Source organism: Eretmochelys imbricata, chromosome 6 (assembly GCF_965152235.1).
Source record: "Eretmochelys imbricata isolate rEreImb1 chromosome 6, rEreImb1.hap1, whole genome shotgun sequence".
Lineage (NCBI taxonomy): Eukaryota > Metazoa > Chordata > Testudines > Cheloniidae > Eretmochelys > Eretmochelys imbricata.
This window is the reverse complement of record NC_135577.1, coordinates 5,822,961-5,837,991: the sequence shown is the minus strand read 5'-3', so window position 1 is coordinate 5,837,991 and position 15,031 is coordinate 5,822,961. Positions and strand designations below refer to the sequence as shown.

Below are 15,031 nucleotides of genomic sequence, written 5' to 3'. Positions count from 1 at the left end.
GATACAATTAACTTAGGCTTGAATAAAGACTGAGAGTGGATGGGTCATTACAGAAAGTAAAACTATTTCCCCATGATTATTCCCCCCGCCCCCCACTGTTCCTCAGATATTCTTGTCAGCTGCTGGAAATGGCCTACCTTGATTATCACTATAAAAGGCTTTCCCCCCCCTCCCCGACTCTCCTGCTGGTAATAGCTCATCTTACCCGACCACTCTTGTTACAGTGTGTATGGTAACACCCATTGTTTCATGTTCTCTGTGTATATAAATCTCCCCACTGTATTTTCCACTGAATGCATCCGATGAAGTGAGCTGTAGCTCACGAAAGCTTATGCTCAAATAAATGTGTTAGTCTCTAAGGTGCCACAAGTCCTCCTTTTCTTTTTGCAGATACAGACTAACATGGCTGCTACTCTGAAACCTGTCTTAACTCATTGTAAGTAAAGGGAGGAAAAACAAAGAGGTACCACCAAGTCATGGGTAAACCAGTCAGTTTCAGAGCATTTTGGCCTTTAATTGAAATGACATTCATGGGAGGGGAAGGAAGGAATTATGCTGAGAGTAAAAATTTCTGAACCTATTTACCCATCAAAAGAAGGAAAGAGCTTTACAAGGGAGGGAGAAGAATGATGGAAAAGGAGAGAAAAATTGCTTTAATGGGAAGGGAGAAAACTCCCCCATTGAGTCAGGGAAAGTCTATCCTCAGATCATTACATTGTCTCAGCAATGGTGTGCAGCAGCACCACAGTGTAGATGATTTCCACATTGATGGAAGGGTTTTTCCTTCGACGTAGTTAATCCACATCCCCAAAGGGCAATAGCTAGGTCAATGGAAGAATGACACTGAGGGTCAGTACAAGCTAACTGCCTCGCACAGGGTGTGAAATGTTTCCCCACCCTGTGTGACAGAGCTCTGTTGATCTATTTTTTAAGCCTAAACGTGGCCTCACAAAAGCTGTCAATGGAGAAGACCAGTTTGGAAATCTAGTCCTATCTCCCTGCCAGGGCAGCAGAATCCACTTCGGTTCTTTTTGTTCAGGAGAGTTGGAAATATTGCAGCTGTCCCAGGTTCTCCACAGAGATTATTCCGCATTCTGATTGAGCTCACTGTCAGGCTGTGTGTGTGTGTGTTTGGTGTGCAGTTGGCACTGTGTGTGTTGTGTGTAGTGGGCACTCTGTGTGTGTTGTAGTGGGCATTGTGTGTGTGTGTACTGCGCCTTCTCTGTGTGTGTGCATTAGACACTCTGTGTGTGCATGTGGTGGGGGTTACAGTGGAGCTGAATATCAAGTGTTGGCAGATGTGTGTCTATTGCCCTGCCCAGTGCTCTGGCTGGCGTCCCCCCTCCTCACAGTGCAGGGCTCCTTGTGTGATCATAGAATCATAGCACTGGAAGGGACCTTGAGAAGTCATCTAGTCCAGTCCCCTGCACTCACAGAAGAACTGAGTATTATCTAGAACATCCCTGACAGGTGTTTCTCTAACCTACTCTTAAAAATCTCCAAAGTGGAGATTCCACAAACTTCCAAGGCCAGTTATTCCAGTGCATAGGCACCCTCACTGTTGGGATCTGTTTCCTAACGTCCAACCTAAACTACCCTTACTGCAATTGAAGTCCATGGGTTCTTGTGCTATCCTCCCTCAGCCCACACACACACACACACACTTTTTGCAATTTTATTCCTAATTTTATTCCTAAAACTCTGTGTAACTGGTTGGGTCACAGAAACACCTTTGGAACTGCCAACCAATGTCCTGAGATGTGAAGTTGAACATTTCACCCTCTAGGTGGATGCCCCGAGCCACCAGCTTATAAAATCATTGTCTCTCGCTGGCCCTGTCATGCTTCCCATGTTTTGTCGACTGATCTCAGTTGGGGCCTGCAGACCTTGTAGGAATAGAAAAAAAAATAATAATAACAATACAATAAAGAACAATACTCCCACGTGCTCTGCGAAATTACTTTGTAATGGGCGGGGAATTGAATTCACCTATTTCCATTCCCCACCACTAAACAGATTCAAAAATTGGTTAGGAGTTTATTCAATGCTTTCCTCAGGGCATCCTTCACCTCCATGTTCCTCAGGCTGTAGATGAGGGGATTCAACATGGGGATCAATAGCATGTAAAACACTGAGGTCACTTTGTCTGTGTCCATGGAATAGCTGGAGGTGGGACGTAAATACATGAAGAAGAGGGTGCCAAAATACAGGACCACAGAATTCAAGTGGAAAGTACAGGTGGAGAAGGGTTTGTGCCGGCCCTCAGGAGAGCGTATCTGCAGGATGGTGGAGATGATATAGACATAGGAGAGGAGGACAGTCACAAAGCTGATCACTTGAATGCAGCTCATGGAAGCAAACATCACAATCTCATTGATGCGGGTGTCAGAACAGGAGAGCACCAACAGTGGGAGGACGTCACAGAAGAAATGATTGATGATGTTGGAGCTGCAGAATGACAGCTGAAATATACAACATGTGATTATCAATGAATCCACCACTCCCACAGTGTAGACCCCAGCCACCAGCTGTTTACAAAGCTGCCTGGACATGGTGACCGTATAGAGCAGCGGGTTACAGATGGCCACATAACGGTCATATGCCATCACAGTCAGCAAGAGGCACTCAACATCTGCAAAAACGATAGAGAAAGACATTTGCACAGCACAGGATGTATAAGAAATGCTTTTCCTGTCGGCTAAGAAATTCAGCAGCATTGGAGGGGAAATTATCAAGGAAATGCAGAGGTCACAAAAAGACAAATTCCTGAGGAAAAAGTACATAGGGGTGTGGAGCTGGGGATCAATTGTGATTAACAAGATCATCCCCCCATTCCCCACCAGGGTGATACCATAAATCAGTAGGAACACCGCAAACAGGGGGACCTGAAGCTCCGGACGATTAGTCAGTCCTGAGAGAATGAACTCAGTCACCTCTGAGTGATTTCCCTCTTCCATCACCTTTCAACAGAGATCAGGCTGCTACATAGATGTGGTCAGGTGGATGGTGCGGAAAACCTGTCCCGTCTCTGTAATGAAGTAAGTGAAGATAAATGGAGATAAGTTTCTCAATGGACATCAGGACCCACTCTGGAAAGGGCTTTGTACAAAGATCCAGATATTCACAGCTGGTCATTCCAGGTGTTTGATAAAATTCAGACACTGTGCAAACACAATAACATGCAGGTTAATCATGCCCCACACACAAACACTCCTGTTCACTACTCCGAACAGAAAACTGGGACTTGTGACTCTGCTGGGAGAGAATCAGTCTGAAGGGATTATTCCATAGCTAAAGAAGGGTTGAGAGTAAAGGAGTGTCAATCTTTCCACCCTCTTTGGGCAAGGGGACCACTATGGCTTGGCATGTCGGTTTGGGGTAAAGCTCCTCACTGTGCTAATTAAGCTGTTTGGCATTTACTGGAGCGTGTAAGAAAACCCAGAGTCATCATAGGAAACCCTGGCTTCAGTGACTAGGTAATTGCCTTTTTTTTCCAACCCAGCAGTTCACTCCTTTAGCTGAAGGGGTCGGAGTTGGGGCTGAGGCTTTTGGTGCTGGAGGTCTGGAATTCAATAGCTGCTGATCCCCATGGTGTCTCTGTGTGTGTGTGTGTGACTGTAATTCAGGACAATAGCACGTACCTGCTGAGAAGACAGAGAGAGATGTGTTCGTGTTTCCTCATCGACAGAAACTGCCTCTTTGGAGCATTCGGGAAGTTTTATACTGAGATGTTTGATCTATGGGACATGATTCCTGAAGCAACTGGGAATACCTGAGCTCAGAGAGACACAACACTGAATTAATGCATTCAGTGAACCAAAACTACCGTCAGTGTAATTGGTGCCCTGGGGATTAATTTGACCTGCTCTTTCTTACTGTGTTATTAAATGATGAAATTTCTGCCAGAGTTACAGAGTATGAGGTTTGGAGTATATTTAATCCTGCTGTTTTCAGTGCAAGCTGTGTACTGTGAAGAGCTGATCCACAGAGGTTTTTTTGTGTGTGTGTGTAGACCAAAATCTTTTAGCTAAAAACTTAATGCATTGACTTGGAAGTAGCACGGGAGTTCCGCAGATACCACACACCACCAATCTCTTCCATGGGCCAGTTCCCAGGTTGGACTACATCCCCCATGATGCATGATGGTCTCTCCTCTTGCTGAAGTGCACTGGAACATCACCAGAGTCCCACATCCATGGTTTAGGGAGGAGAGGAGTTTGGTGTTTTGATGGAAAGCTTATAATTTCCAGGGAAAAGATATTTTTTTGGAAAAAATAGTTAAAGGAAAATCCAATTTCCTATTAAAAAAAAAAAAAACTTCTCAAGAAAAATGTTTAACCAGCCTGAGCAACAAATTTGGAATCAAAGGATCAGAAAGTTAGATACAGGTGAAACATAGTAATTGTTTCTGGCTGTAGCTGATATCTTCTCAGTTATTCCTGGTTTCAGAATCACCTCATTGCTCTGGCCCCAGTAGGTGGAATGTAAAACCTGTAAGACATGTTAGAGTACTCCAGATTATCTCGCTATTTATAGCATGCCAATCACCATGGTATCTTACGTCCTTCCATTGCGAGGTTACTTCCCAAAGTAGAAAAGATAGGTTCACTCATTTTGCTTGATGGAGACCACATGATGACCAGAGGAGCTGAAGAGGAAACCACAGCATGCTACAGACTTCTGCAGTTCACAAAACTATCCCTCTTTATGCATATTATCTGCACACAGAGCTCAGTTTAAGATGATAAATAAATCTATGAGTCAACTAGAAATAGTCATGCTCTCATCGCAAATATTAATACATTTTTTTGTGAATGTATGTGAAGTTATAAGATTACACTGCATCATTTTATTAATACATGTTCCAAACTGAGGCTGGCAAACTTGTCTCTCTTCAACAAAGAAATGTGTTCCCTGGTTAATCTAAATAGTAATGTACACAAAGTCCTGCTTCCTGAACACCACTAGAAAAAACAAACAATCAGCAATCTCTCTATCCAAAGTCTGTGACCCCAGGTCTGTGCCGAGGCAACACTATGCCCCCTCTAAGAGTCATGCTCATAACTCCTCCTCCTGGTTTCTGTGCCTCCTGTGACCTGGAGGTGCCTGGGGCAGTCCTCACTGAAAATGCCATGGTCAGGGCAGGCTGCAAAAAGGAGGATATTCCCCAAACTGGTGGTTAACACTCAAGATCTCTGCAGCATCTCTGCAGATTTTGCAACAAAGTATCTCCGAGCAGGCCAGCTCCCTTCTGATTCTTTTGTTAATTTTATTTATTTCCTATACTTTATACTCCATGAAATAGAGTGTGACATTGCACCGCATAATTCTTTATAGAAATAGTCTCATGCCTGTAAATATGACATAACTGGAATATGTTTTATGGTAGATAGGCCATGTAACATATCTCTGCAAAGGTTATGATCTACTGGATATATTCATCCTATTTACTATGTACGTGTGTGATTTTAAGTGGCGTCAGTGAAGCAGTTGGTCAGCTTCTGGAGAAAAGACTATTCTCTGTAAGTGCCCAATCAAGAAACACTTAGGCTAACACTGACCTTTGAGAGATGCTAATTTTCCTGGGAATGTAGCTTTGTCCTGAAGGAACTGAGTCATGCATGTACAGGTGACTTGCCCATGTGACTCTAAAACTCCATCTTGGAGCTGGATTCTCCATAGGAGAGGGTAGGGGTTTCCACCCACAAAAGAGAGACTATATAAGCCCCTGAGGAAACCCCTCAATTTTGTCTTCAGCTCGCACAAAAGATAGTCCCTCCTCCCAAAGGAGATCCCTGAAAGAAACTGGAACAAAGGACAGTAACTACAGGAGTGTGAGTGATTGCTTAACCCAGACTAGGAGGAACTCTATTCAGTAAAAGAGGCTTATTGGAACATCTCTGAGGGTGAGATTTACCTCCATTTATTTTTTACTGTGTTAGGCTTAGACTTGCGTGTTTTATTTTGTTTGGTAATTTACTTTGTTCTGTCTGTTATTACTTGAAACCAATTAAATCCTACTTTCTGTATTTAATAAAATCACTTTTTACTTATTAATTAACCCAGAGAATGTATTAATACCTGGGGGAGCATACAGCAGTGCATAACTGTCTATCAGTGTTACAGAGGGTGAACAAATTATGAGTTTTCACTGTATAATTTTTATAAAGAGTAAAACTGATTTATTTCTGGTTTGGACCCCATTGGGAGCTGAGCATCTTAGTGTTAGAGTCAGGAACACTTCTTAAGGTGAACCTTGGGCAGGACAAGGGACACACACCTTCCTACACTTGACATTCAGCTCCACTGTACCCTCCACCACATGTACACACATCGTCCCTGATGCACACCAAACACACACACACACACACACACACACAGAGTGCCTGCTACACACACACAGCCTGATACTGAGCTCAGTCAGAATGCAGAATAATCTCTACGGGGAAGCTGGAACAGCTGGACTATTTCCAACTCGCCTGAACAGAAAGAACCGAAGGGGATTCTGCTGCCCTGGCAGGGAGATAGGACTAGATGTCCCAACTGGTCTTTTCCATCAGCAGCTTCTCTGAGGCCTGGTTTATGCTGAAAAATTAGATCAACAGAGCTCTGTCGCACAGGGCGGGGAAACTTTTCACACCCTGTGCAAGGCAGTTAGCTTGTACTGAACCCCAGTGTCATTCTTCCATTGACCTAGCTACTGCCTCTTGGGGATGTGGATTAACTACGTCGATGGAAAAACCCTTCCATCAATGTGGAAAACATCTACGCTGCAGCACGGCTGCACACCAGAGCTGAGTTAATGTAGTAGCCTTAGTATCGATATTCCCTGAATTGATGGGGGAGTTTCCCCCCTTCCTCTTAAAGCTATTTCTCTCTCCTTTTCATGTCACTCTTCTCCCTCCCTTGTAAAGCTCTTTCCTTCTTTTGTTAAGTTGGTCACCTCTCCAAATGCCTCTTTATGTAATTGCCCAGCATTGGGACACAACAGTGTCTAGAAATGGGTGAATTTCTTCTGGACTAATCATTTATTGTCAAAAACAATACTGTTTGGATTCACCTGAACCTCTTCACAATTGTGTTACAAATACTCCTAATAGCTTTGTCCCAGAACACTGTGAGTGCCCAGGGGGAGGATATAGGTGCTGGTCACAACGCAGCCACCATAGGAGAAGGTAGTGATCCTTCTCTTTGTAATTTTTAGCCCAAGAGTTAGGGTGTTCACTCGTGAGGTGGGAGATACAGGTTTAATTCCCCCTTCTGTCTAGTGCTGGGCAAAGCTCTGTGTGACATTGCACTCCATATGCTTTATAAAAAATATGCTTATGAGTAAGACATAACTGGAATATGCTTCATGCTAAGTGCCCCATGTAACATATCATTATAAAGGTTATAATCTACTAAATGTGTTCATCCTATTTGTTTACATGGATTATTTCTATATCTGGAGTTAGGAGAATAACCTATAAACTTGTATTACTGAGGTAGACATTTTAAGTGGAGGCCATTAAAGGTGCTTCAGAATAAATGAACTGTGAATGGCTCTGTTTACCTTCCTGTGTACCTGTGGGACAGCCCAAGACCATGTCACCAGATAGTGTGCTCCATCTTGAAGCTTAAATCCTACCTTTTATACTTAATAAAATCACTTTTGTATATTTGTAAATTCAATGCAAATAATTGTTACTTGGGGGACAAACAGCTGTGCATATGTCTCTTGCAGTGATATAGAGGGCAAACATTTATCATTTTACCCTGTATAACCTTTATACAAAGTAAAATGGATTTATTTGGGGTTTAGATTCCACTGGTAGCTGGGTGTCTGTGTGCTGGAGACAGGTATCCTGCTGAGGTGGTTTCAGTTTAGATCTGCAGTTTTCTGGGTGTGGCCCAGACCCTCAGTCTGTGTTGCACCTGGCTAGCGTGTCTGGCTTGACAAGGCAGGGTTCTGGAGGCCCAGGCTGGCAGGGGAAAATGAACTCAGAGGTAATTTCAGCACATTAGGTGACAGTCCCAATAAAATCACAATCTTTACTCACCAAGCAGGAAGGGAAGCAAACAAAGCCCAAAAAGGTGAGAAAAAAGCAGCAGGGAACATCCTTCTACATACACATTTTGTCCTCTGGTAACCAGGTGGAAATGTTTCTGAAAGGGGGAATAGGATTCTAAAAAGAAGATGGAGACATCCCAAGGCGCTGTGTACTCTCTCTCTCTCTACCCATTGATTCACTGCATCTGAAGGGATAAAGGAAGCAGCCATTGGACTGGGGGATGGATCGTGACTGAAGATGTTTGGTAAGTAAGACTGCTGAAAGCATGTGGTGAGGAAATTTTAGCATTAAATTTCACATCATTTGTTAACATAGGCAGAAGTTGCATTCCAGCCTTTTTTTCTTGTAACCATGTCTGACTTCTATGCCTCATTATTTGCACTCAGTTAAATCTCTCTTTGTGTTCAACAAATTTTGTTTTATTGTTTTATCTAATCCAGTGTGTTTAAATAGAAGTGTCTGAGAAGCTAAGCTGCAGGCATTTTAGTGCTTTTAAAGAAACAATGGACAATGTAGCTTGTATTGTCCAGGAGAGGGCTGGGCAGCACAGGACATACATTTCAGGAGGAAAATCGAAGAGTGGGGAGTGTGTTGGGGTCAACCTGCAGTATAACCAAGGGTAGTGAGAGCCTGAGTGTATTGGAACTATTCCTGGCCAGGCTGCAGTTACACACACATGCTCAGGGTATGATTTGCATGCTAGATGGATGTTTGTGAGTGGCCCCGGTGGAAGCTACTTCAGCAAGGCATTGCAAAGTTGCAGGCAGGTGTGACACAGCTCCTAATTAGTCTGGGTTGGACCCTGGTATGTCACAGCCACCAACCTAGGAAATATCCCAGTAACACCAAAGGTGTGGTGCTGACTGACAGCAGTGTTTGATTGACATGAAAGGGTGAGGTCCCCACAGGGATGGGCCCATGCACTGATCCACGGCTGCAGATGTACAAGGCCATTGTGGTCATCACCTACCTCCAAGGGGATACATAGCAGGTGCAGTGATGACTCTTCCCTTCTTCACTATGGTAGCAGAAATTATCCCGCATGGGTGTGCAGGCTTGGCTGGTGTTATCAGTGCTCCACGGCATGTTGGTGCCCCCTTCTCCAAAGTGGTACCCACCTGTGAGGCACTGCAGGGTTGATTGTATTAGGAGGAAAAATTGATGATCCAAGGCAGCTACATTCTTTTGTATAATCCGTTGGGGAAGAGGTGACAATGAATGGATGCAAAGTCCTCCTTCCCTGAACAAAAGTAGAAACAACCAACAGCCAGCAATCTCTGTATTCAGAAACTCCCAAGTCTGTCACTCCAGGTCTGTGCCCAGGAAACACTATGCCCCTACTTCCTCTAGGAACTTACAACTCCTCCTCCTGCCTTCTGGGCTCCTGTGACTTGGAGGTGCCTGGGGCAGTCCTCACTGAAAATACAAAGGTCAGGGCAGGCTGCAAAAAGGAGGATTTTCCGCAAACTGGTGGTTAACAGAGATCTCTGCAGCATCTCTGCAGATGCTGCTACAAAATATCTCCGAGCAGGACAGCTCCCTTCTGATTCTTTTGTTAATTTTATTTATTTATTATAACTTATAGTCTGTGAAACATAATGTGACGTTGCACCCCATAATGCTTTATAGAAATATGCTTGTGACTGTAAATATGACATAACTGGAATATGTTTTATGCCAAATATGCCATGTAACATATCTCTGCAAAGGTTATAATCTACTAGATATATTCATACTCTTTGTATGCATGTATCAATTTTGTATTCAAAGTTATGAGTATTGGCTATGTACTTGTTTGATTTTAGGTAGCCTCTGTGAAGCAGTTAGTCAGCTTCTTGAGAAAAGACTACTCTCAGTAAGTGCCAAATCAAGAAATACTTAACCTAAGAATGAACATTGTGAGATGCCAATCCACATGTGAGCTATCCTGGGAATGCGGGGTTGGCCTGTAAGGAACTGAGTCATGCATGGACATGTGACTTGCCCATGTGACTCCAAAACTCCATCTTGGAGCTGGATTCTCCTAGGAGTTGGGAAGGGGTTTCCACCCACAAGAGAGAGACTATATAAGCCCCTGGGGAAACCCCTCCATTTTGTCTTCAGCTAGCACAAGAGAGAGCCTCTCCACCCCAAGGAGATCCCGGAAAGAAATTGAACAAAGGACAGTAACTAGAGGGGTGTGAGTGATTACTGGACTTAGACTAGGAGAAAGTCTAGTCTGTAAAAGAGACTTATTGGAATGTCTCTGTTGGTGAGATTTACCTGCATTTAGTTTTTACTGTGTTAGGCTTAGACTTACGTGTTTTATTTTATTTTGTATGGTAATTTACTTTGTTCTGTCTATTATTGCTTGGAACCACCTAAATCCTACTTTTGTATTTCATAAAAACACTTTTTACTAATTAAGTAATCCAGAGTATGTATTAATACCTGGGGGGGGGAGGGGAAGGGGCAAACAGCTGTGCATATCTCTCTATCAGTGTCATAGAGGGGGAACAATTCATGAGTTTACAAAGTATGAATGTTATAGAGGGTCAAATGGATTTATTGGGGTTTGGAGCACACTGGGAGCTGGACATCTGAGTGCTGGAGAAAGGAGCTCTTCTTAAGCTGTTTTCAGTTAAACCTGCAGCTTGTGCGGGACGTGGTTAAGACTTGGAACTGTATTTGCAGCCGGGAATTGTGCCTGGCTCAAACAAGATAAGGGACTGAATCCCAAGATGGTAGGCAAAACAGGCTCAGAGGTAGTCTAGGCACATCAGGTGGCAGTCCCAAAGGGGTTTTGAGTCGCAACCCATCACACAGAGTTTAAGAATAAAATTGCAAAACAATGTGGTGGGATTAGGGGAAGGATAGGACAAGGACCGATGGACCTCAATTGCAGCAATGGTGGTTTAAGGTTGGACATGAGGAAAACCATCCCAAGAGTGAGGGTGACTAAGCACTGGAATAACTTGACCAGGAAGGTTGTGGACTCTAAACCATTGAAGATTTTATAAGAGCACCTGTCAGGGAGATAGGACTAGATTTCCCAACTGGTCTTTTTGATCAGCAGCTTCTCTGAGGCCTGGTTTATGCTTAAAAATTAGATCAACAGAGCCCCGTCGCACTAGGTGGGGAAATTTTTCACACCCTGTGCAAGGCAGTTAGCTTGTATTGACCCTCAGTGTCATTCTTCCATTGACTGAGCTACTGCCTCTCGGACACATGGATTAACTACAATGATGGAAAAACCCTTCCGTCAATGTGGAAAGCATCTACACTATGGCGCTGCTGCACATCATAGCTGAGTCAATGTAATGGCCTGAGGATAGACATTCCCTGAATCGATGGGGGAGTTTCCCCCTTTCTATTAAAGCAATTTCCATCATTCTTCTCCCTCCCTTGGTAAAGCTCTTTCCTTCTTTTGAAAGGTAAATATGTTCAGAAAAGTTGAAATTGATCCTCTCAGGATAGTTCCTTCCTTCCCCTCCCATGAATGTCATTTCAATTAAAGGCCAAAATGCTCTGAAACTGACTTGTTTGCTCATCATGTGGTGGTACCTCTTTGTTTTCCCTCCCTTCACTTACAATGAGTTGAGGACGGAAGCCGTACCTGCTCAGAACCCTAAAATCAGAACTGTAAAATCAAGAGTTGAATCATTTCCCTGTTTGCTAACCACACCAACGTTACCCTTAATACTCTGGAGCTGCTTACTGGGATGACTTTGAAATTTCCTCCCTGGAGCATCTTTGCTCCCAGGACAACGGGTATGCAGAGCACATGCAATTCATATTGTTGTTTGTGTCTTTCCTTGTGGAAATGGAATACAGAGGGCCAGAGAATCAGCTGGTCTCTGTTGCTGTCACTCCCGTGAGGCCTTTTGAATATAATACGAAACTGAGGTGACTGTATTTGACTTCATCTGTTGGTCACTGGTGGTTATCATTGAAGATCTCTGCAGCTGCTGCAAAATAGGATCTCCAAGCATGCCACCCCCCTCCCTCCCTCCTGTCATCTCATGTGCTGTTTTCCCTGCCAGCCTGGGCCTCCAGAACCCTGCCTTGAGGAGCCAGACACGCTAGCCTGCTGCAACACAGACCAAGGCTCCGGGCCACACCCCCAAAACTGCAGATCTAGACTGAAACCAGCTCAGCAGGATACCTGTCTCCAGCACGCAGCCACCCAGCTCCCAAAGGGATCTAAACCCCAAATAAATCCATTTTACTCTGTATAAAGCTGTTTAATGGTTATTTAATTAGTTATTCACAGTAGAACAACTTTGAAAGGAGAGATTGAGAGAAAATTTCTGAACATATTTACCCATCAAAAGAAGGAAAGAGCTTTACAAGGGAGGGAGAAGAATGATGGAAAAGGAGAGAAAAATCTCTTTAATGGGAAGGGGGAAACTCCCCCATCGAGCCAGGGAATGTCTATACACAGGCCATTACATTGACTCAGCTATGGTGTGCAGCAGAGCCGTAGTGTAGATGGTTTCCACAGTGACGGAAGGGCTTTTCCTTCGATGTAGTTAATCCACGTCTCCGAGACGCAGTAGCTAGGTCAATGGAAAAATGACACTTAGGGTCAGCACAAGCTAACTGCCTTGCACAGGGTGTGAAAAATTTTCCCTTCCTGTGCTACAGGGAGCTCTCTTGATCTATTTTCTTAGGCCTAAATCAGGCCTTCGAAAGGCTGTCAATGAAAAAGACCAGTTGGGAAATCTAGTCCTATCTCCCAGCCAGGACAGCAGAATCCCCTTCGGTTCTGCAAGTTGAACATATTCCAGCCCTCCCAGCTGATTGAGCTCAGTGTCAGGCTGTGTGTGTGTGTTTGGTGTGCACACTGTGTGTGTTGTGTGTAGCGGGGGGTACAGTGCAGCTGAGTATCAAGTGTTGGCAGCTGTGTGTCCCTTGCCCTGCCCAGTGCTCTGGCTGGCGTCCCCCCTCCTCCCAGTGCAGGGCTTCTAGTACTTCCATAGAACCATAGGACTGGAAGGGACCTCGAGAGGTCATCTATTCCACTCCCCTGCACTCACAGCACAACTGAGTATTATCTAGACCATCCCTGGCAGGTGTTTCTCTCACCTGCTCTTAAAAATCTCCAATGGTGGAGATTCCACAAACTTCATGGGCAAGTTATTCCAGTGCACAGCCACCCTCACTGTTGGGATCTGTTTCCTAATGTCCAACCTAAACCGTCCTTCCATGGGTTCTTGTGCTATCTGCCCTCTGCCCACACACACACACACACACACACACACACACACACACACACACTCTTTTGCAATTTTATTCCTAATTTTATTCCTAAATTCTGTGTGACGTGTTGGGTCACAGAAACCGCTTTGGAACTGCCACCCGATATACTGAGACATGAAATTGAACATTTCACCCTTAAGGTGGATGCCCCCAGCCACCAGCTTATAAAATCATTCTCTCTCTTTGTGGCCCTGTGATGCTTCCCATGTTTTGTCCACTGATCTCAGTTGGGGCCTGCAGACCTTGAAGGAATACAAAAAAAAATTAATACAAAAAATACAAAAACCTTGAAGGAATATAAAAAAAATTATAATAACAACAGTACAATAAAGAACAATACTCCCACGGGCTCTGAAAAATTACTTTGTAATGGGCTGAGAACTGAATTCACCTTATTCCACTCCCCTCCACTAAACCAGTACCGAATGAAACAGATTCAAGAATTGGTTATGAGTTTATTTAATGCTTTCCTCAGGGCATCCTTCACCTCCGTGTTCCTCAGGCTGTAGATGAGGGGATTCAACATGGGGATCACCAGCGTGTAAAACACTGAGGTCACTTTGTCTGTGTCCATGGAATAGCTGGAGGTGGGACGTAAATACATGAAGAAGAGGGTGCCAAAATAGAGGACTACTGAGGTCAAGTGGAAACTGCAGGTGGAGAAGGCTTTGTGCCGGCCCTCAGCAGAGCGTATCTGCAGGATGGTGGAGATGATATAGACATAGGAGAGGAGGACAGTCACAAAGCTGCTCACTGCAATGCAGCTCATGAAAGCAAACATCACAATCTCATTGATGTGGGTGTCAGAACAGGAGAGCGCCAACAGTGGGAGGACATCACAGAAGAAATGATTGATGATGTTGGAGCTGCAGAATGACAGCTGAAATGTACAACACATGTATATCATTGAATCCACCACCCCCACAGCGTATATCCCAGCCACCAGCTGTTTACAAAGGTGCCTAGACATGGTGACCGTATAGAGCAGCGGGTTACAGATGGCCACATAACGGTCATACGCCATCACAGCCAGCAAGAGGCACTCAACATCTCCAAAAAAGAAAGAGAGATGCATCTGCACAGCACAGGCAGTGAAAGAAATGCTTTTCCTCTGGACAGAGAAATTCAGCAGCATCGGAGGGGAAATTATCAAGGAAATGCAGAGGTCACAGACAGACAAATTCCTGAGGAAAAAGTACATGGGTGTGTGGAGTCGGGGATCAATTGTGATTAACAAGATCATCCCCCCATTCCCCACCAGGGTGACACCATAAATCAGTAGAAACACTCCAAAAAGGGGGACCTGCAGCTCCGGATGATCTGTCAGTCCTGAGAGAATGAACTCAGTCACCTCTGAGTGATTTCCCTCTTCCATCTCCTCTGAACAGTGATCAGGCAGCTACAGAGATGTTGGCAGGTGGATGGTGCAGAAAACCTGTCCCTTCTCTATAATGAAGAAAGTGAAGATGAATGCAGATCAGTTTCTCAATGGACATCAGTACCCACTCAGGAAAGGGCTTAGTCCACAGAGCCAGATGTTCACAGCTGGTCATTCCAGGTGTTCGATAAAAGGCACACTCTGTGGAAACACAATGACACACAGGTTAATCATGCCCCCCCCACACACAAATACTCCTGTTCACTAATCCGAGCAACAAGTAGTGACTTGTGACTCTGCTGTGAGAGAATCAGTATGAAAGGATTATTCCATCGCTAAAGAAGGGGTGAGAGTAAAGGAG

At 44.3% G+C, this 15,031-nt stretch overlaps 2 protein-coding genes across 2 annotated transcripts; both read right to left on the bottom strand.

Annotated features, from left to right (window-relative positions):
* Positions 1–2,018: 2,018 nt before the first annotated feature.
* LOC144266700 (olfactory receptor 5W2-like) lies at positions 2,019–2,957 on the bottom strand. The gene has a single exon (XM_077820181.1). It carries the CDS (start codon positions 2,955–2,957, stop codon positions 2,019–2,021), a length of 939 nt encoding a protein of 312 aa, XP_077676307.1.
* A 10,771-nt stretch (positions 2,958–13,728) lies between these two features.
* On the bottom strand, positions 13,729–14,667 carry LOC144266339 (olfactory receptor 5G9-like). The gene has a single exon (XM_077819790.1). The coding sequence runs from the start codon at positions 14,665–14,667 to the stop codon at positions 13,729–13,731; it is 939 nt and encodes a 312-aa protein (XP_077675916.1).
* Positions 14,668–15,031: the final 364 nt, after the last annotated feature.

Excerpts from the sequence above, each read along its gene's own strand:
- LOC144266700 (XM_077820181.1), bottom strand. The coding sequence starts at position 2,957 with ATGGAAGAGGGAAATCACTCAGAGGTGACTGAGTTCATTCTCTCAGGA.
- LOC144266339 (XM_077819790.1), bottom strand. The coding sequence starts at position 14,667 with ATGGAAGAGGGAAATCACTCAGAGGTGACTGAGTTCATTCTCTCAGGA.